The sequence below is a fragment of the Microcaecilia unicolor genome, chromosome 8, assembly GCF_901765095.1.
Source record: "Microcaecilia unicolor chromosome 8, aMicUni1.1, whole genome shotgun sequence".
Lineage (NCBI taxonomy): Eukaryota > Metazoa > Chordata > Amphibia > Gymnophiona > Siphonopidae > Microcaecilia > Microcaecilia unicolor.
The window spans coordinates 220,153,810-220,176,839 of record NC_044038.1 but is presented as its reverse complement, the minus strand read 5'-3'; the positions used below and the strand labels follow the sequence as shown (position 1 = coordinate 220,176,839).

Genomic DNA, 23,030 nt, shown 5'->3' with positions numbered 1-23,030 from the left:
TGTTAGCGCACACTAAATCCATTAGTACACCTTAGTAAAAGGACCCCTTTGGAAGGGAAATAAAAACAGGGAAAATGCCCAGGTAGTTGAAAATAAAGGCACATGGGAGTGGAAGTAAAAAAAAAAAAAAATGCTGCATTCAATTGAGATGGAAGCCCAAAAGCAGCAGGAAAAAATATATATATATAAAAAAATTCAGATTTAACAAAAAAAAACAAAAACAAATACTAAAGAGGATTTTTATTTGGATTTTGCTTGTACCTTTACAGTAATAGTTCAAAGCGAGTTAAATTCAGATACAGTAAATATTTCCCTGTCCTTGGAGTGTTTACAATCTAAGGGGGTCTTTTACTAAGGGTATGCTAGTGTTTTTAGCTCATGCCAAAAATCAGCTGGCACTAAACGCCGAGACGCCCATAGGAATATGAGCTAAAAGCAGTAGCGCACCTTAATAAAAAGGTCCCCTAAGTCTGTGCCTGGAGCAATAGAGGGTTAAATAATTCTGCTGGGTGCTAAAAAATATACAAAATTTAGCAGAACCCCCCCCCCCCCACACACACACACACATTGTACAAGCAGACCTGATAGCAGTGCACCTCTATGGACCTATAGCAAAATAACTAAGGGTCCCTTTTACAGAACTGCAGTAAGCACTAAGGCTACTTTTATCACTGGGGTAAAATGCCCAAAATTCCTATTGTTAGTATTAATGGCTACATGTGAATGTTCCCATTAGAGTGAAGCCATTAAAACAGATCAGCTTGTGAGCTCTTACCACACTACCCATTATGTAGGTGGTAAGGACTCATGTGCTAAGCACGTGCCAATTGGTTAATGTACGGCAATGTAGCTGTGCTAATTGGCACAGGACACACCCACTATCCACCTCCCAGACATAGCCCCTGCACCAAAAACATAAATTGTAGTTTTTAGCCCATGGGTGGTGCATGCACATGGCAAAATTACTGCAGGATGCCTTACTGCACCAAACGGCAGTGGTGTTCCTAGGTCGGCTGCCACCCAGGGCAGATCGCTGCTGCAGCACCCCCCCCCCCCCCCCCCAGGTGCAGTGGCGTCCATCCCCCCAGGGTGCAACATGACACCCCCCGGGTGCATTCTTAGCTGCAGAGAGCAGCCGCACGGCTGTCGGCTCCTCTGGCTCCCTCTGCCCCGGAACAGGAAGTAACCTGTTCTGGGGCAGAGGGAGCAGGGAACCAGCGGAGCCGACAGGTGCGCAGCTGCTCTCTGCACCACTCCTGCAGCATGCACCCGGGCAGACCGCCCCCGCCGCCCCCGCCACTGCCAAACGATATGCCTTTTTTTTTTGCTGCAGGTAAGCACACATTAGCACGTAGGAATGGCTAGCTTAAGTGCACACTACGGCCACTTTTACCGCTGTGTGGTAAAAGGACCCCGAAGTTAAGAGGGCAACATCCTCCTGGTTTTAGACTAGATCCAAATCTGGGTCAGTGTGATAACAATCTCAGTCTTGTGCACTGTCAAATGGAGGTCTTAGGTTGGATTTCCAAGATCAGAAGTAACATTCACACTTTCTACTTCAGGGAGGGGGGGGGAAGATGGGGATTCAAATAAAGGAGAAGAGGAAGCCCTAGTCACTGCACAAGGGTGACACCTAATGGATGAATTTAGAACCCAGGAATGAAGGGTTCCAAGAACAGGCTGATGCATGGCCCATGATTAAGAACCGTCACCATGACAACTTGGCTAAGTGAGCTGGGACAGAGGACTACTCGGACAGTTGTGAATAAAGAAAGTCTCATGGCTCCAGATCCTAGACCTGGTTCTGATTGAGTTGGAAGCTCAAAGGAACAGGATGAAATGACTGAGGCAAAAACAAACAAAAAAAAATTGACGCTATTGTCATTGTGACTAATTATGTATAAGTAAATACATTTTTCAAGATCGCTCTTAATGTAACTGTTGTCATGACAGACAAAGAAACAGTCTAGTTATCAGAGCAGCAAAATGAGACCTGATTCTCTCATCGACCTGCCTTGTGACCTTGGGCAAGTCACTTCTCACCCTCCATTGTATCAAATAGAACTTTTTGTAAATGTTCATCAGCAAAGACCTACCAACTGCACCTAAAAGGCTAGATTCTATGTATCACGCCTAAAAAAAAACAGTCAGTGCTAAAAAAAAAAAAATACACCTAGGTGTATTCTATAAGCTATGTCTATATTTCAGCGTGGTTTATAGAATATGCCTAGCACTCGTCTGCATGATTAGCTTTAGCTGCGGGCAGTTATGCCAAGTAAAACTTTGTGTAAGTGCCTATGCCTAAATTAGGTGCAGAACGGATGTGTTCTATAGTAAATGCGCATAGTCTTTAGAAATGCCCACAACACACCTATTCTACGCCCCCTTTTCGGCAACGCGCGTTAGAATTTACATGCATCACTTTACATAGTAACATAGTAGATGACGGCAGAAAAAGACCTGCACAGTCCATCCAGTCTGCCCAACAAGACAAACTCATATGTGCTACCTTTTGTGTATATTTTACCTTGATTTGTAACTGTCATTTTCAGGGCACAGACCGTACAAGTCTGCCCAGCACTATCGCCGCCTCCCAAACCACCAGCCCTGCCTCCCACCACTGGCTCTGGCACAGACCGTATAAGTCTGCCCAGCACTATCCCCGCCTCCTACCACCAGCTGTGGCACAGACCGTATAAGTCTGCCCAGCACTATCCCTGCCTCCCAACCACCAGCCCCCGCCTCCCAACCACCAGCTAAGCCACCCAATCTCGGCTAAGCTCCTAAGGATCAATTTCTTCTGAACAGGATTCCTTTATGTTTATCCCATGCATGTTTGAATTCCGTTACCGTTTTCCTCTCCACCACCTCCCACGGGAGGGCATTCCAAGCATCCACCACTCTCTCCGTGAAAAAATACTTCCTGACATTTTTTTTAGCCTGCCCCCCTTCAATTTCATTTCATGCCCTCTAGTTCTGCCGCATTCCCATCTCCGGAAAAGGTTCGTTTGCGGATTAATACCTTTAAAATATTTGAACATCTGTGTCATATCACCACTGTTTCTCCTTTCCTCCGGGGTATACATGTTCAGGTCAGCAAGTCTCTTTATAGAATTTTATAGAATACACTTAGCAAGTTGTGCGCGTAAATTTTAATTAAAGCCAATTAGTATCAATAATTGCTTCATTGTCAATTATTGGTGCCGATTGACTTGCTAGCTAATTAAGTTGCATGTGCAAATCCAGAATATGATCAGATTTGCATGTGCAATCTAAGTCACACTATATAGAATCTGGGGGAAAATGTGTTAATTGCCTTATATTCAAGATTGGAAAGGTAATTCAATCTAAATATAACAACAAAATATCCAAATGAATAAGATTTTTTTTAATGAACCTAGAAACAGAACAGACCATGCTAAGTGACGTTTCACCTGCCCCTGTTAAGTTCCATACACCAATAGGCATATTTTGAAAGCACTTAGCCTTCCAAAGTTCCATAGAAACCTTTCAAAATATGCCTCTTCAAGGCACTCACTAGACAAACATAATTACTGTATGTTAAAACAAAAGAAAAGGAACTGGCCCTATCATTCAGCATCTGTGATTTTTTTTTTTTTTTGCATATGGCCCCACCTTTCAGCTCCTACTTACTGATTTATACAAATGAGGCCTCACAATGAGTCTCCGCAGATGGCCCTGGATCCCTCCACATCCCCTCCTCTGTTAATAGAAGAACTAAAAAAAAAAAAAAAATAACCACAAAATTCCCTAAACTCAGGATTACTGCATAAACTGGAATATTCAGATGAATGCAGAACATATATATAATTGTATAGAGGAGCTCTCTTATAGTCCTAAACCATCAATGCTGCCCTGAATTTAGGTATTTGGCTCACTTAAAACTGGTATATAATTATAGAGCAACCTCATAAGAAACAACGTACTTAAACTACATCCAAACAGCATCCAATGTGTTAAAAATAAGAGTGTTAGCAGTATTTTTAACACATTGAACACCGTTGGACACTGCTTGGATATTGTTTAAGCACATTATTACACATGAGAGAACTATAATTATACCGTGAGCCAAATAGCAGCCTAAATTCAGGGTAGTGTTGATGGCTTATGAATATGATATGAAAGCTCCTCTGTACAATTATATTGTGGATTAAAAACTGGCTAAAAGATAGAAAACAGAGTAGGGTTAAATGGTCAGTATTCTCAATGGAGAAGGGTAGATAGTGGGGTTCCGCAGGGGTGTGTGCAGGGACAACTTTGGACGACACAACGTTATTCAAAGTTGTTAAATCGCAAGAGGATTGTGAAAAATTACAAGAGGACCTTACAAGACTGGGAGACTGGGCGTCTAAATAGCAGATAATGTTTAATGTGAGCAAGAGAAAAGTGATGCATGTGTGAAAGAAGAACCCAAATTATAGTTACGTAATGCAAGATTCCCCATTAGGAGTCACCGACCAAGAAAGGGATCTAGGCATCGTCGTTGATGATACTTTGAAACCCTTTGCTCAATGTGCAGTGGCTATGAAAGCAAATACAATGTTAGGTATTATTAGGAAAGGAATGGAAAAAAATGAGGATGTTATAATGCCTTTGTATCGCTCCATGATGCGACCCGCGCCTCAAATATTGTGTTCAATTCTGGTCACCGCATCTCTAAAAACATATAGTGGAATTAGAAAAGGTACAGAGAAGGGTGACGAAAATGATAAAGGGGATGGGATGACTTCCCTATAAGGAAAAGCTAAAGTGGCTAGGGCTCTTCAGCTTGGAGAAAAGATGGCTGAGTGGCGATATGATACAGGTCTATAAATATTTAGTGGAGTGGAACAGGTAGATGACATGTATCGCTTGTTTACTCTTTCCAAAAATACTAGGACTAGGGGGCACGCAATTAAGCTACAAAGTAATACATTTAAAATGAATCTGATCAAATATTTCTTCACTCAATGTGTAATTAAACTCTGGAATTTGTTGCAGGAGAATGTAGTAAAAGCAGTTAGCTTAGCGGGGTTTAAAAAAGGTTTGGATAGCTTCCTAAAGGAAAAGTCCATAGACCATTATTAAAATGGACTTGGGGAAAATCCACTGCTTATTTCTACGTATTCTAAAGTAGCATAAAATGTATTGTACTGTTTTGAGATCTTGCCAGGTATTTGTGACCTGGATTGGCCACTGATGGAAACAGGATGCTAGGCTTGATGGATCTTTGGTCTGTCCCAGTATGTCAATACTTATGTACTTTTTATATATAGGAATACATGGTGTCTTTAGCATTAGCGCAAGATAATTTTTAGCACACACTAAAAACACATGCCTTTGGAAAAGTGCAACAATTTGTTTAACGGTTTGAAATAAGTTAAAAGTAACACTTAAAAAAATTGTACAGTAGGTATTAATACTGATTCAGTTATTTGAAATCTTAAAATGGGTGACAATTTGTAATTTTCTGATGAAGAAAAACATTGGTTATCTTTAGCCCTAGTATAATAATAAAAATCATAATTAAAAAAACAAGTGTTAGCTTGAAATGACTATTAATGTCCTGTTTAGTTGTGCTGCCACCTGCAGGTAAATCCAGGTAAATCAGATTTAAAGTTTTTTTGTTTTTTTCCCCCTCATAGACTGCAATTAAGGCTCTACCGGGACATTCCAGTATTTCTACAACTGGATCAAAACACCGCCATACTAAAATGAGATGTAATAACAGCAATAATAATATGGGTGTGAATTGGAAAATTATCTGGGAAGAATATGCTGATTCCATAATCAAGGGTTAAGAAAAGACAGTTACTCCCAGGTATGAGCAAAGCTCAGGTGCTTTTCAGACCATGGTGCATAGGGCAAAGTGCCTTACTATAACCATAAAATTAACTGCTAACTCTAAAAAGTATTTTTAGCCCTGTTATAGCTAACTCATACCCAGGTAAATGTTTGCAGCTTAATCTCTGCTAATCAATCATCTCATGGGGATCCTTGCTACAAGATTATAATGAAACATTACATACAGTAACAATATACTAAATCATGACAGAGGGCACTGCTACATGGATTTCATTATCAAGCATATAATTTTGTTGGGAGAGACAGCAAGAGCCTCTGGAAGAAAAGAAAAAGCAGTTAGCTTAGCAGGATTTAAAAAAGGTTTGTATAATTTCCTTAAAGAAAAGTCCATAAGCCATTATTAAGATGAACTTGGGAAAATCCACTTGCTTATTTCTAGGATAAGCAGAATAAAAACTGTTTTACTGTTCTGGGATCTTGCCAGGATATTGGGCTTGATGGACCTTCAATCTGTCCCAGTATAACAACTCAAATTCTTATGAAGAGTTTAAAAATTAAGCAAAAGGGCTCTAAGTCTGTATCCTTAACATTGATACAGCACACTAACAACATATTGATTCCATTCAACAAATAACCAAAGGTCTTGCTTATGAGCTTTCTTATAGTATGGATGATTGAGTGATTAATGGGTATAATTAGACACTTGTCAAGATTTGTAAATGTAACATACCTAAAATGCAAATTGACTTCCCAGTGCTCTGTGAAGCTTGCAATTCTTAGCCCTTGCCATTGTTGTTAACAACTAACATATACAGTAAAACTCGGTAGCAGCTCAACGTTATTCACTAGAATAGTGATTTTCACTCATTTTTAAGTCTGAGCTACTTTGGATCCAAATTAGCTCAAGGAGAACCATCCAAATATCTTCCCACGCAAGGCCTCAACACTGTTGACCAGTATGTGTCAATGTCATCTACTCCACTAGCCTGCCGTCAGAATTTTACCGAGGGTATCCTCAAGGAAGAGGCACTTCCAAATGCATTCTCCATCTACTGACAAATGCTTTGTCCTTCAAACATGTGGCTTTTCCTCCCATCTACTTTCCCCTTTCTATCATGAGCTTGGCTAGAGAGGCAAAGAGTAGCAGGGGAAAAAAGCCAGAATGAGTGTACGCTAAATGCTAGAGATGTCCATGGGAATGTATCATCTCTAACGTTTAGCGCATGCTTATTTTTAATGTGCACTCAAAATGCTAGTGTACCTTTGTAAAAGGACCCCTAACTGAATCAAGAGTGCACAGATTCACTTACCACCTCCCACTAAGGTGGCATTAAGTGATCTGTGCTGACCGGTCTGCAATGATAATGGTTATCACACGGTAAGTTACAGTTTACCAGCTGCAAGGTGTGGTCCACACCCATTCTCTGCCTTCCACAACATGCACTTAGAATGTGAATTAGCATGCACTATCAAGCCAGAGTGAGGACCATTAGCATATGAGCATTCATGCACCTTAGTAAAAGACTCCCCCTCAAGTCACTTATGTTCAGAGTTAAAGCATCAGAATTTGGTTCCTATGTTTCTTGAATATTTTTACATTTAATTCACAAAACAAGGACTTAATGTTACATCATTTTAATAATTTAATAAATCCGTTTCCATGAACACCCTTCTTGGTTAACTTTCTTGTGCTGCAGCTACACCTAAAGATTGTTCTAGCTGTTGTCCAGTATTGCAAATAATAGACTATAAAATAATTAAATCACAAAATCACATTATTTTTCTTTGTAGTTTACCTATAACTATTTACATTGTATGTACATGTGAGACCAGGAGTGGGCAACCTTGGTCCTTCAGGATCACAACCCAGTTGGATTTTCAAGATTTCCCCAATGAATATGCATGAGAGCTATTTGCATAGAATGGATGCAGTGCATGCAAATAGCTCTCATGCAGGTAAACCCAGGTAAAACATCCCTGTGTTAGACCCTAAACAAAGATGTGGGGGGAGGTTAGAACCCTAAAAAGAAGGTACAGAGGGCTATAGCCTGCATGGAGCAGCAGGTACAACTAGCCACCTTACTGGTCTTCATCTGCCATCATTTACTCTTTCACTAAGTAATTGATCTCAATTTTACTTCCCTTTTTTAATTGTTAAGGACCAGGTATGTTTACCCTTTCCTTTCTTAAATGGATACGCTTAGATACAAGTTTCACATAACATACAATTAAAATAAATATACAATCAAACCGAGCAAATCTGGAATTGTAGGGAAAATTAAGTGGGAAGAAATGATGGTTTTATAAAAACAAACAATATTAACATTTATGGTCAGATGTAGTAAGGGCTGCTTTAACCACTTATGGGGCTCTGGGCAAACTTTTGAGGACAGACCCCTTTTTAATCTTCTTTCATGAGCAGAGAAAAATATTTCCCCATTAGGTATTACTGACCTGCTACAAAGTGAAGTGTTGGGGGCCACCCTTTTCCAAGACCTGCTCCTTGGAACAGAAAACTAAAAGATTCACCATGCCCCACCAGACCTACACACACCTGCCACTTAGCCAATGCACCTCTATGGTTCTCTGATGCCTGCCCCTCAATTGCTTTGGTTTGACACAGATAAGTACATAAGTAAATGCCACACTGGGAAAAGACCAAGGGTCCATCAAGCCCAGCATCCTGTCCACGACAGCGGCCAATCCAGGCCAAGGGCACCTGGCGAGCTTCCCAAACGTGCAAACATTCTATACATGTTATTCCTGGAATTGTGGATTTTTCCCAACTCCATTTAGTAGTGGTTTATGGACTTGTCCTTTAAGAAAACGTCTAACTCCCTTTAAAACTCTGCCAAGCTAACCGCCTTCACCACATTCTCTGGCAATTAATTCCAGAGTTTAATTACGCGTTGGGTGAATAAAACTTGTCTCCGATTTGTTTTAAATTTACTACACTGTTAGATGTAAGACTCAGCAGCCATTCTTGAGATTTGTTTTGTTTACTTTTTAGCAGCCTGGGTTGTGTGGCAGTAGCTGGCCAGCTGCAGTCATGATCCCTGGTGGCAGTAGTACAATCTAGTCCCATGCAGAAAAGAAGAACTAGCAACAAATTGATTCAGGGCTAGAACAAGACCCAGCTACCCAGTTGCTTTTTTTGTTAGAAGAACCATTTCTGTGGGTGCTGAGCACCCCAGTATCAAGGAAGCTCCTTCACTGTGTTCAGGGAGGGGTAATATATATTATGTTTGACATCCACAATAATTTGGAAGTGCTGGCTCCTATGACTTGGCCCCTTTTATGCAGGGACCTGAAGCAACTTTCCCTTTAGCCCACAGATAAAAGCATCCCTGGAGGTAATCACTTACCTGTGGTGGATAGGGTAAAATTAGACATTTCTGCCTTTATTTAGAATCCCTCTTTCTTGTTTAAAAATAAATGGCTACTTGTGATTCTATCTAGTTGCCAAAATCTTTTAGTAGCCCCTAAAAGCTGGTTGAAGATGCCTTTAGGAAAGTCTACTTGCAAATTCTTTTTCCATTGATTCAAGATTCCCACCTACTTTAATGGGAACCTAATCCAAAAAATTAAAATCAGTTTTCTGAAAATAGACTTTAATCAGCATATTCAGTTTTCTCTCTCTTTCTTCAGGCCAAATGCAGGCTTTTCTGATGCACTGCTAAAAATGCTAAATTGATCCAGATTTTTTTGTTCTTTTTTTTTAAGTTACTTACATTGCAGCTGTGCAGCAGAGCTGAAAACAACATCCACTGCAGTTCAACAGCCTAGCAGGACCTCTTCAACAAGCAACTTGCAAACATCTAAAAACCTACCATATTTGTAGGGACACTAATGTGAACTAACATATTTTGGGTTAAGTATCATAGAGCTCATCTCTCTATATAAAAGGCAACACCATCTCTCTATATAAAAGGCAACACCAACGTTCTATGAAGCCTCCAGCCGGAAGTGTGAAGGGGGAGAGATATCCGGTTTCCCCATGAGTGTCTGCCCCGCCCTCTCTGTAACACAAACAGTCAGTGAAGGAAAACACAGCAAAGCAGTGAAGGACTCGGAGGGGGGAGAGGAAAGAGGGCAGGGACACACACACTCCCACATGCACACAGAAGAAAACCTTGCTAGCCCCCGTTTCATTTGCATCAGAAACGGGGCTTTTTTACTAGTAGGTATATAATAGGCTGAGTGGCAATAAAAGGACCCCTAAGCAAATTATTTCCTTCAAAATCACTTTAATTCAATCACAAACTGAAGACTTTCCTATTTAAAGGTTTCTTTTTATAAAATGAAGGCTTTCACGTGTATTTAGAATGCATGAAAATGTAATTGGTTATCATAAAAACCATATCAAAAGATTTTAACTATTTGAGTATAGAAAGGCAAATATATCAGCTCAGATTTCCACCCAAGAGCTAGCAAAACCGTGATAGACTACTCAGCAGTCAGGTGACAAGCCGAGGCGTGGAGGTGGGGGTAGGAGCCAACTTTTCAGAACGGTTGGGGGGTGCTAAACCCATCAGAAATGACCCCTCCTTAGACAAAGTGAAGGCATCTACTCAATATAAGGGGTGCTCCAGCACCCAAACAGCTGACACCTATGGATGGGGTGGGGTACTTTGTATATCTATAGCTATGTATCTGTAACACGCATATTAAAAAATGTTTTCATTTTATAATGCTCCTGCTTTCTACTACAGGCGAGTGGCAGATTTCAAAACATATTAAAAAAAAACAAAGCCAAAAAGTCCATCTTCCACTAGACTCATGTAATGTATATACTTGATTATTTGTTTGTGCTTTCACATAAATAAATCTATAAAACTTGGTCCAGTTTTGCCCTCACCTTGCAGATATTGTGCAGAAGAGAAAGAAACGATTTAGAACCGGAACGCTTTTCAAACACATTGTCCGTATCTCACACGCAACACCTTCTCTATCGGACAGTCGGACTAATAAGCCAAAAACCCGCGCTAAGCCACGCCCACCGGCACAGCCAGCTCCGCCCACCGGCACAGCCAGCTCCGCCCACCTCTCTTCTGATAGGATAAAGAGTGACAAGCCCCTCCTCCGCTTGCCTTTCGTCAATCTCCCGCGAGTACGTAAATCGGGTGGTGTCTGTCTTTCTCCTCAGTGCTGAAGGCGGGTTTTAATATTACCTGTTCGGCCAGGTGAGAAAGAGATTCTTCCAATACGATCTTTCCAAGGCTTCTGTTTCGCTTTGATTGTTGAACTCTGTGCGTAATGCTTGTACTAGACATGATGCGCTAGAGCAGAGTAGCAGACGTTAGGTAAGGGGCTCCAAAGGTTGCTTGCAGATTGGTCCTCCTCTTTCAACATCAGGCAGGTTAGGGGGTCCCCCAATGATTAGAGGATCCAGGACAATTTGCTCTGTTTGTCCACCCCTAATGCCTGCCCATTAGTTCAAAGCAAATTTGTAGTTTTAACGTATTAAGGAACTTATCCTGCACTTCCATTTGACTTTTATCTGTTTCCTGACCTCACTTATATTTTATTTAATCAATTAGGGATCTAATAAATGTAAGCTGGTGTTGGTTATCTAACTGAATATATAAATTACACCAGAATGTCCTCTATGAAACCAAATATTCTGTTTCAAAATTTTTTATATAATTTTTAACTTGCAGTGCTCAGTAATGCTGTAGTGCCTTTTCAACCATATGTTATGGAGTAGGTACTCAGCCGCCAAATATCACAGCATTTACACTTCCTGTGATGTTTGGCGGCTGAGTACCTACTCCATAACATATGGTTTAAAAGGCACTACAGCATTACTGAGCACTGCAAGTTAAAAAATTTTGAAACAGAATATTTGGTTTCATAGAGGACATTCTGGTGTAATTGATATACTCATATTTTGCCAGACACCTATTGACTGTTCTTCTTTTTTAAACCCTGCTTTCTTTATAAATCATTCTCTTTCGGAGAGTTCTAATCACATTTAGAGAGGAAAAAACTACAAGAAAAATTAATTCTGAGATTCCAAGTTATCCAATTCTAGGAGAGAGACTTTAGGCCAGTCCTAGATTTCTGACAACTCTGGCCTTGTTCTGTTATGGGCCCTGCTGCACTGATTTAATTGATCAGAATCAGGGACTAAAAATAGCACTGTTTTGGGATGTAAGCTGAAACCAGGCCTAGCCGAAAAGTCTCTTCCTTAGAACTAGGGGGTCCTTTTACTAAGCTGCGCTAGAAAGTGGCCAGCGCTACAATTAACACGTGGGTTTGCCGTGCGCTCCAGCCACTTTCTAGCACAGCTGAAAAATGCCCACTTTCAGGTTTAAAAAAAAAATGGCTACTCACTAATTTACCATTACTGCTGGAAGCCTTTACCACCACCTATTTTGGAGGCGGTAAGGGCTCCCACCTTACTCCTGTGCTAATTCAGTAGCACGCAGTAATGTGCCGGTGCTAAAAGAGCTAGGCTTGATTAATGCAAGGCATACCTACTCCCAGCCTCTACGCTAGAAAATAATCTCTATTTTCTACTGTGGGAATTGGTGCGCGTTGATCACACCAATATCACGGGACACCTCAATGTGCTTCACAGTGGTGATGTTTTGGTGCAGGCTACCCATGCAGTAGCCTTACTGCCCTTTAATAAAAGGGCCTTTATGTGGGTTAGCATCTATGCTGTGGTATGGTTATTTTCTATTATTGACATTCTCAACAGTAGAGATTTTCTGACAGGGTCATCCACAAAAACCTTTTCAGAGTTTCTTCCTTTTTCCCACTGCAGGTAGCGAGGAGAGTGGAAAGCAGATCTCCTCACATCCACCCAATGACCCTAGCTGGCACTTGGACATGAACATTACATTCTATGAAACAGAAGTTGGGCTCATTCAACAGTTAATTTAGGGATCATCTTCCTTCCCACATGATAAAACTCTTTACTTCAGAAATAGTAGCCTAGTGGTTAGTGCTGTGGACTTTGATCCTGGCAAACTGGGTTTGATTCCTACTGCAGCTCCTTGTGACTCTGGGCAGGTCACTTAACCCTCCATTTCTCCAGGTACAAAATAAATACCTGTATATACTATGTAAATTGCTTTGAACGTAGTTGCAAAAAAAAAAAAAAAAACCCACAGAAAGGCAGTCTTATCAAGTCCCATTCCTCCTGTTACCTTTTGACTAGTTCCCAGATCCTTACTGGTACATCTGTCTTTCTTGCATTTGTCACTATTTTATTTCTTTACTTTGTGAATCGCTCACCCTAAGGAGATATACAGTATAAAATTCAAATACATTCAACCAATAATATAAAACAAGACACCAACATATAAGTACCCATAAAAACAACAGAACAATCTAATAACCTTTAAATCAAATACCAACTTAGGGGACCTTCTACTAAAAGGAAGAATGGGGGAAGACCAATCTAGTTCCAACACAACAGTAATCATTTATTAAAAATATACAAATGTATCTCGTGCATATTAATTGTGGGTATCCTGAAAACCTGACTGGCTAGGTGTGTCCTGAGGACTGGGTTGAGAACACCTGCTGTAGTGTACTCCTTTCTGCCCAGCACTATTAGCAGCTATCTGTTTTGCCTAGTTAGGAAGTCCAAACATACTCATAGCCACTGTTGCCTCTAAGCTGAGCAGGAGTCCTCCACCTATAGTCCTGCCAGTGGGAGGTGCTATTTCACTATCATATTTTCCACAGTGAAGGACAAGCAGGCTCTGCAGGACTCCAGGGAAACTGTTTCTAAATAATTGAAAACACAATATTGAAGCACCACCCCCTACTGGCAGCAATGCAGTTGGAGGACTCCTACTTAGTTTGGAGGGAACGGTGCTCATTGATGGAGATAAGTTAATCAGACCAGTATTTCCCATGTCCGGTCCTGGACTACCCCTTGCCATTACGTTTTCAGGATATCCACAATGATCTAGATTGTAAGCTGTTTGAGCAGGGACTGTCTCTTTTTTTGTGTATGGTGTACAGCGCTGCGTATGCCTTGTAGCGCTATAGAAATGATAAATAGTAGTAGTAGTAGTAGAATATGCATGAAGAGGTTTGCATATAATGGAGGCTATGCGTGCAATCAAGTTCATGCATATTCATTGTGGATATCCTGAAAACCTGACTGGTAAGGGGTACTCCAGGACTGGACTTGGAAAACACTGAATTAGACTCTGTCCTCATTCGGAATTCCTTACCCTTACCATTCTCAGCAACTTTTACTTCCTCTCCTCAGGGCAGTCACTGGACAAAGTGATACCCACAATATGGGTTCCTTTTAGAGCTCTCTTCTCTTTTGGGCTCACACATTTACAAACTCAGACTCACTCTAAAGGGCATTGTGGCACTGGCAGCATCACCTTTGTGTGCCCTGTAGGGTCACTCTGCTTGACTACCCACGTCTCTCCTTCTTCACTTCATTACTAGGTGTGCTCCCAGGCAGCAGAGAAGGGACCCGAGAATTTGGCTTGTACCAAATGTTGCTAAGATACAGTTGCTTGTTGTCTTATAGACTGTGCAATTAATATGTCACAAAAGACCCCTCAGCATCATCACATCATAATTAGGTAGAACAGTGAAGATGATCACTTCTGATGTTATATTAGTCATAGGAGCCAATGTTTCAAAATCATTGGGGTACTAAACCCAATGAAAATTACCTCTTCCTGGATACAGTCAAGGAGTTTGTTCAACATTTGGGGGTGCGGAATCAAGCACCTACACAGCTGGCTCCTGTATCAGTATCTTACAAAGCAGTGGCGTTCCTGGGGGAGCTGACACCCAGGGTGGATCGCCGATGCGCCCCACCCCCCTGGGTGCAGCACCCCCCCCCCATGTGCAGCACAAGCCCCCGGTGAAAGAACCCCCCCCCAGGTGCACGCCGCTGGGGGGGGGGGGGTGCTGCTGCGCACCTGTCGGCTCTTCGTTTTCATGCTCCCTTTGCCCTGGAACAGGAAGTAACCTGTTCCGGGCAGAGGGAGCATGAAAACGAAGAGCCGGCAGGCGCGTGGCACCCCCCCCACCGCCGTGCACCCCGAGTGGACTGCCCCCCCCCTTGGTACGCCACTGTTACAAAGTAGAGCAGTAAGATTAGCATGAGTAGGCACTGGTCTGAGCAATGGGGCAGAGGTTAATTCTGAGATGACTTTATCCATGCTGTACAAGTTAAGAGTGGCTTTCAACCAGTGGCAGGAGCGTAGGCAGACCTGCCATTTTGGGTGGGCCCTTCCCACCCCTACCCCTGTACATACGTACTATATGGTGTTTTTTTAAAATGACCCGTTTGCACGTTTCTCTCTGAACCCCATCCCCCAGTCCTACCTCAGAGCTGTTGCCCATCACAATTCCTATAGGCAACCTGCAGACTTCTCTCTACCACATTCCTGCCAAGGAAACAAGAAGTGACATCATTGAGGTCAGGACATGATAGAGAGAAGCCTGCAGGGCAGTTGCAGGATGCCTACAGGAGTTGTTGCAGGCAGTAGCTGTGAGGGGGGGGGGGTCCCAGAGAGAGGCAGGCAGATGACAGGCCATGAGTGGAGAAGAGGGAGAGAGAGTAGTGAGGCACCACCACTGAAGAGTTTTGGGGGCCTGAGGCAAGAATGGGTGGGCCTGTGCTCACCCAGGCCCACCCTTAGCTACGCCACTAACCAGTGGTGTGGTGGAACCAGCTCAGCAGAACCATTTGTTAAGTTTTCAAGAATTTTGGGAGCCGTTGTAACTGGCTCCCAAAATTTGGGGCTCAGTCCCAAAATTTGCCAGCTACTTTGCTGGCAGGGATGCTGAGCCTCGTCAGTCAAATAAATAGATTGCCAGCGCTACCCTCTGCTGATTTCTGACTCTGGACCTTGGCATCCCCTACAGCAAAGTAGCCCGTTGTTAAATATTTACCAGCACACCACAGCCTTCAATAATAGTGGCAAAAACATTATTGCATGGTGATGATGGAAAGGGGAACTGGAGGGGTCGTTCAGGGCAGGGGCGTAGCTACGGGTGGGCCTGGGCCCACCCAATTTCAGCCCAGGCCCGCCCAGCACCAGCACCCATTGCCGGCCACTGCTGCTTTTCCTGTTGAGCAGCAGGGCCGGCGCTACAAAAAGAAGAAGCGCTAACGGCGCTAAGGACGAGAAATGTTAAAAAAAAAAAAAAAAGCGCGGCACCGGCAGGCACTGTCTCGGCAGCCTTGAGGCATTGGCTGCTGGCTCGCAGGCTCCTCCCATCTGCGGGAGGAGCCTGCGAGCCAGCAGCCAATGCCTCAGCAGCCAATGCCTTAAGGCTGCCGAGACAGTGCCTGCCGGTGCCGCGCTTTTTTTTTTTTTTTTTTAACATTTCTCATCCTTAGCGCCGTTAGCGCTTCTTCTTGTTTGTCGGCCCTGCTGCTCAACAGGAAAAACAGCAGTGGCTGGCAATGGGGGCTTGCGCTGGCATGCAGGGCGTGCCTCGTCGAAGAAAAGAGGGAAAACAGATGGAAAGATGGGGAGAAAAAGAGGGAAAACAGATGGAAAGATGGGGAGAAAAGAGGGGAAACAGATGGAAGGATGGCAGAGAATGAGGGAAAACATGGAAGGATGGGGAGAAAGAGGGAAAACTTGGAAGGATGGGGAGAAAAGAGGGAAAACAGATGGAAGGATGGCAGAGAATGAGGGAAAACATGGAAGGATGGGGAGAAAGAGGGAAAACATGGAAGGATGGGGAGAAAGATAGAAAACAGATGGAAGGATGGGGAGAGAAAGGGAAAACGGATGGATGGGGAGAGAAAGGGGAGAGACTGGAAGGATGCAGAGAAAGGTGAGAGACTGGAAGGATGTGGAGAGAGAAGGGACACTGAACAGAAAAGGGTAGAGTGATACAGAGACACTGGTTAGAAAGAGGGAGAGAGACATTAGATGGAAGGATCAGGAGAGAGGATAGATGGATGGAAGGATGGGGAGAGAAAGAGGGAAGACGCTGGATGGAAGGGTAGGGAGAAAGAGGTGACACTGGACGGAAGGATGCAGAAAGAAAGAGGGGAGACTACTGGAAGGATGGGGAGAGAAAGAAGAGAGCTGCTGGATGGAAAAGGAGAGTAGTGAAAGACTGGAGAATAAGAGGAAGGGGCATGGGGAGAACAAGGGTGAGAAAAAGATGAAAAGCCATAAGTAGATGAAGGAAATTAAAGAATGGATAGTAAGAATGAATTAAATCAGGACAGAGAGAGAGAGGCAGAAAAATATTGAAGAAAGCAAAGAAAAAGGAGAGAAAAATGAGAAATGGCCAGGAAACCCTGGCAGAAGAGTTAAGCGAAAACGAAGGAAAGCAGAATCTAGAGACTGGGAGCGACACAATGAGAAAAGGTAAATGGCCATACAAGAAAGGTAAAGAAAATAATTTTATTTTTAATTTAGGATAAAGTAATATGGTACCTGTGTTAATGAAGTTTCAGAGACCAATACTTCCTTCCTTAGGTCAGGCGAGGATACCGTAACAGCATTATACTGACCTGAGGCAGGAGGTTTTGGCCTCTGAAAGCTCATTGAAAAGGGTGTTAGGCTATTAAATAAATTTTCTGAAATCTGATGCACTGAAAAGCAGCACTTTACCCTGTGTGACAAATGCATCTGATTAGCGTGACTAAATTTTGCTGGGGGAGGGGGTAGAGAGAAAATGTTGTGCCCACCCACTTTGGGTTCAGGCCCATCCAAAATTGGCAGTCTGGCTACGCCACTGGTTCAGGGTGAGAGAAGGTAGTATTTGAGAGACAAGGGGCCCAGATTACTGGAAACCAGTCGAGTGAAAGAGAAGACGGATGGGGATATAAAGGTTTTGGAGGGAGGGTGGCAGCAGAGAGAGCTGAAGCCTAAGAGAAAGAAAGAACAAATAAAATAGATAAATTTGTGTACAGCGCTGCGTATGTCTAGTAGCGCTATAGAAATGATTAGTAGTAGTAGAAATGCTATCCAGGGTCTCCGCAACCTTACACAGCTGCAAATAACAACAGTATCCAAAAAGAAAGCTACCCTCCGGGGAATTTTAAGGGCGCGCGCGCCGTCAAATCGCCGCACGGCACGCGCACCACCTCCCCAAAAACGATCTCTTGACAGGAGCCTGTCTCAGCTGAGTGCCGCCTGATTGGCTAAGACCGCGATCACTCAAAACCCCAGCCTCCTCCGGGCTTTCAGTTAACCGTTTCCTCGCCATCTCTCCTTTCCGACTGGCCGGGCGCCTCGTCCATCACAACCGACGCGTCTTGCGATTGGTCCGTTTAGGTGTCTCGCTTCTCAGCGCTTTGGGCGACGTGCGTGGGGGAGGAGGAGGAGTAGGAGGAGGAGGCGGGGTGGGTCGGCAGCAGTAGGACGGACGGTTACTTAGCCTTCGGTTGCCTTTGGGCGAGGAGGAGGGAGGTCGGTTCTACCCGCTCGGTTGCTGTCTCGCGGTGCGGGGTGGCCGGTCAACCCCCTCGGCCAGCCAGCATGGGGCTGCGGAAGAAAAACAAGAGCCCCCCGGTCTTCAGCCACGAGTTCGTGATTCAAAATCATGCCGATATGGTGTCGTGCGTGGCTATGGTCATCCTGCTGGGACTCATGTTCGAGGTATTGGGAGGCTGCTACTTGGGTGGCCCCGTCTGCGCCTGTCAGCAACTTCTATAACTGGAAAATGAAAAAAACCAAACCAACCCAGCTTCCCTGCCTTGTCCCAGTGCACAGAACACGGAACCACTTGTAGGGCTCATCAAGTTTCTAAAGCCTGCTGGGGTCATTTAACAAATAGGGAAGGATGTCAGATGTGAAAATGTGTGGTTTCAGTTTTTGTTTGTATTTTGGGAAAAGAAACAAAAAAAAAAAGGCATCCAGATTATCTTGTAACAACTTCAAGAAAGGGGCGTTGAACTTGAAAAATTCCTTCTAGTAATCGCACGTTAGTTTTCCTGTAAAAATGGCAAAACCCACAAAGTCTGGGTTATTTACAAGTGGTACCTAAAACACCCCAGTTCTTGCATAGAATAATATTTGGCTTATATCCATAGGAGGCTAGAGAGGGCTGGAAATGAAATTAGTAGAGCCCCGTGCATTGGAGCCGACTCTGTGGGTGCTTGAGCACCCCAAATATTGAGAAAATCCCTTTTATGTGTCCAGGGAGGGGTTATTTCCATTGGGCTTAGCACCCCCCAAAATGTTGAAATGTTGGCTCCGTGTCAGTATTTCATTCCCTTGTCTGTATATGGAAATCTAGGCCCTTTCTCATATTTCCATGTAGTTTGCCCATTTTCCCAGACTCTGCTAGATTTACAACTTTAATTCCACTCCTTCGCTGCTGTGTAACAAAAAGTTCAAGCAGCTGAATCTGCAATGTATTATTTAGTGTGAGTTTTAAAATCATTTTGGTCCCTTCTCAAAACCTGTACAATAATATTTAGGCTTCTATCACATTTATAGCAGTTGTAAGGGCAATGCCCAGAGTTTCCTTGACCAGCATTTTAGTGAGAATACTGTGGCTTTATCACCCTGAAGAAAGCCACAGCACAATAGCAGAAATGTTAGTCAAGCAAACATGTATGTGGCACCACGTGGACAACTGCTATAACAAATAACAGCTGTCAGAAAACTTACAAAGGTTCTAGTTTGTTGTGACAACTTTGTTCTCTTGCTTTGTGTGTGTTACCACTGGGAAACCATTGCTTCACTGTTACAACCCTTTCCAAAAGCTGCTTGTTTGTACACCTAGGCGTTCAAGTGCAACGTATCTTCCTTCAAGTAGCTTCCCACTATTCTAGCATCTGTTGGGTAGTTGTGACCATCAACCAGCAGGTGGAGGTGGTGAACTGAATACTGAGCTTAGACATATCTCTTGACTTCCAGTCCTGTTCCTCAATATTTTATATCTCCAGTAGGTGAATGGACACGCTTTTCAGCCTCTGGTTTTGAGTGATTTGCTCCTGGTCCAGTTGAACTTCGTGGGTGGCTTGAGCCCAGAGAGTCACATCTGGAGGTCTTCAGATCCTTTTCTGTGGTGCCCTGTGAATTTACTTCTTCCCTCCCTTCAGCTCTCTCCAGTTTCTTGAGCTCTCCTTTCCAGCATAACAAACTTTAAAAGAGAGAGAGAGAGAAAAAAGGTTTACTGGTGAGTTTGGGACATAGTATCAGCCCTGGTGCTGTCGCATCTGGGGTAAGACTTCAGATTGTGAGCTTGGGTGGAGCAACCAACAGTGGTAAGGCCAACTAAAGTTTGATTTGGAACCACTTGAAGGGTTACAATTTCTACTTGGTGCAGGGGAAGAATACTAACTCACTGCTTGGGACCATGTGGTGCAGCACTTGTGACAATGAATGGCAGCTCCCGCGGAGGCAAGTGGTGTTCTCGCTGTGAGATCTGCTGGCTGGCGGTGGGGTGTTGCAGTGTGTGCAAGCCAGGAAATCCAGCGGAATGCAGAGGAGATAGCAGTAGAACGTCTTTGGTTTTGGCACAACATCCAAATGTGCCAGTGACTTTGGGCTCTCCGGCAGGGCCGGTACATAGTTTGATGCAGGAGAGCTTGGGAGCATGCGCCATTTTGTCAGGGCCAACTGGCAGTGAAGAACAACTGTCTGATTACGTGTGGAGCACAGCCACTATTTTACAACCTCAGGGCCTGACAGAGCATTCAGCTGCATTGGGATCTTTGTTTTCTCCAGGTTTATATTGCTCTTACACCAGGCCTGTTGTCTGAAGTAGCGACAGTTGGAGTTGCTGCAAGTTACTTCAGTTTCTCACCCCACTACCCCTCTGGCTCCTAAGATGTCTCATTTAGACCTCCAGGAGTGGGCAGATGAGGCTCTCTGCTTATCCCTTCTTGTCTGATGTGGCTTTGGTTTATTCAGAGGATCCACCATTGAAGGAGCTGTTAGAGGAGGGAGACAGATAACCTTTTGCTTCATTGTCAGGAGTTCCATCTTCATAGATCATGAGGGGGGCTTAGAGGTCCTAAGGCCTTCCCGATGCATCCTGACATTCGGGACCTGATTACAGTAGAATGTGTCTCATCTGATGCAGGGCTGAAAGTGGGCAGAGCCATGGCTCTCCTCTACCTGTTGGTTCTGGAGGAGAAGAGATATTGCATCTTCCCAGGATGGACTCCCTTGTTAAAGCAATGATTAAGAAGATCACCTTGCCAATGAAAGGGGACATTTCCCTAAAAGACCTACAGATTAGGAAGCTAGAAGGCTGGCTGAAACAAACCTTTTTGAAGTGGTCTCTTTGGGCCTGTAAGTGATAGTGTGCAGCTCATTTGTGGCAAAAGCATGCCTTAAGTGGCGTCAAGAGTCTGCAGCACAAGATGAGTGCCATAACGCCCAGCTGGAAGCAGGTTTGGCCTATTTTACAGATGCTATTTATGACACATTATGGCCTGCAGTATGTCTTTGGCTGTCACGGCACATCAGCAGCTCTGGTTGTAGCATTGGGCAGCGGATGCAGCGTTACAAGTCATGTCTAGTTAAACTGCCCTTTTGGGATAGGGGGTGTGTCCAAGATGGCAGCAGGTCACACTGTGTGTGCTAGTGTTGTCCAATTCATGATTTCGAATTGATTCGTTGATTCATTTTGGAAAAAAATCGGGAGTCCAGATTTGGGATTACCCCACCTCCCTCCCTCTCTCTCACCCACTGTCACCCAAGCTGCTGTCTCTGCTTCTTTCCCTTTTTCCCTCAAGCTGTCGCCCAAGTCACTGCAGCTGCTGAGGTCCGGAAGGAAACCGTGCTAGCGCCCGTTTCATTGCCGCAAGAAACGGGCATGTTTTTTACTAGTGATATAATAAAAACTACGCAAGAGAAGAAATTTTTGGCTATGAGGAAAGAAACCAGAGATCTTGGTGCGACGTTCCTATTAGCATTCCCGAGTAAATGCATGATTAAACTTGGAGGGACTAAATATGTCTTCTTTACTCCTGGAGCAATTAAGGGCTTTTTTTAAATATGAAGAAGATCCTTTCAGTGTTAGTGCTGTTGGACAACTTAGAATTTAAAAGGGGGATTTAATCCTGTTATCGTTTATTCATTCATTATACCATTTCAAATTGTATGCACAAAACAGAACGGTTTACATATTAATATACAAATCATAGTAAAAACAGACATAAAAGAATTCCATCGAATTGATAGGAAAGCAAGCTAAAACAACCATTCTAAAAGATGAGACACCAATGCTTACTACTACTACTATTTAGCATTTCTATAGCGCTACAAGGCATACGCAGCGCTGCACAAACATAGAAGAAAGACAGTCCCTGCTCAAAGAGCTTACAATCTAATAGACAAAAAATAAATAAAGTAAGCAAATCAAATCAATTAATGTGAACGGGAAGGAAGAGAGGAGGGTAGGTGGAGGCGAGTGGTTACGAGTCAAAAGCAATGTTAAAGAGGTGGGCTTTCAGTCTAGATTTAAAGGTGGCCAAGGATGGGGCAAGACGTAGGGGCTCAGGAAGTTTATTCCAGGCGTAGGGTGCAGCGAGACAGAAGGCGCGAAGTCTGGAGTTGGCAGTAGTGGAGAAGGGAACAGATAAGAAGGATTTATCCATGGAGCGGAGTGTAGGGAAGGGGTGTAGGGATGGACGAGTGTGGAGAGATACTGGGGAGCAGCAGAGTGAATACATTTATAGGTTAGTAGAAGAAGTTTGAACAGGATGCGAAAACGGATAGGGAGCCAGTGAAGCGACTTGAGGAGAGGGGTAGTATGAGTAAGCGACCCTGGCGGAAGACGAGATGGGCAGCAGAGTTTTGAACCGACTGGAGAGGGGAGAGGTGACTAAGTGGGAGGCCAGCAAGAAGCAGATTGCAGTAGTCTAAACGAGAGGTGACAAGGGTGTGGATGAGGGTTTTGGTAGAGTGCTCGGAAAGAAAGGGGTGGATTTTACGGATGTTGTAAAGAAAGAAACGACAGGTCTTGGCAATCTGCTGGATATGAGCAGAGAAGGAGAGAGAAGAGTCAAAGGTGACCCTAAGGTTTCGAGCTGAGGAGACAGGGAGAATGAGAGAGCCATCAACAGAAATAGAAAACGAGGGGAGCGGGGAGGTGGGTTTGGGGGGGAAAATGAGAAGCTCGGTTTTGGTCATATTTAATTTCAGGTGGCGTTGAGACATCCAGGCAGCAATGTCAGACAAGCACGCTGAAACTTTGTTACTGAACAGCCATTCATAACAAGTACATAAACTAAACATATAATTATGCTGTAAATTCATTCTGCCTAATACTGCCTTTCATCATGATATTCTGAA

The 23,030-nt window shown here is 43.6% G+C and overlaps 1 protein-coding gene across 1 annotated transcript in view; it reads left to right on the top strand.

Moving 5' to 3' along the window:
• The first annotated feature begins 18,128 nt into the window (after positions 1–18,128).
• Positions 18,129–23,030, top strand: part of LOC115476290 (translocating chain-associated membrane protein 1-like) — a 50,554-nt gene continuing 45,652 nt past the window's right edge. Inside the window, 1 exon segment of the mRNA XM_030212579.1 lies at positions 18,129–18,374. Coding sequence (XP_030068439.1) covers positions 18,255–18,374 — 120 coding nt within the window. The 5' untranslated portion in view covers positions 18,129–18,254.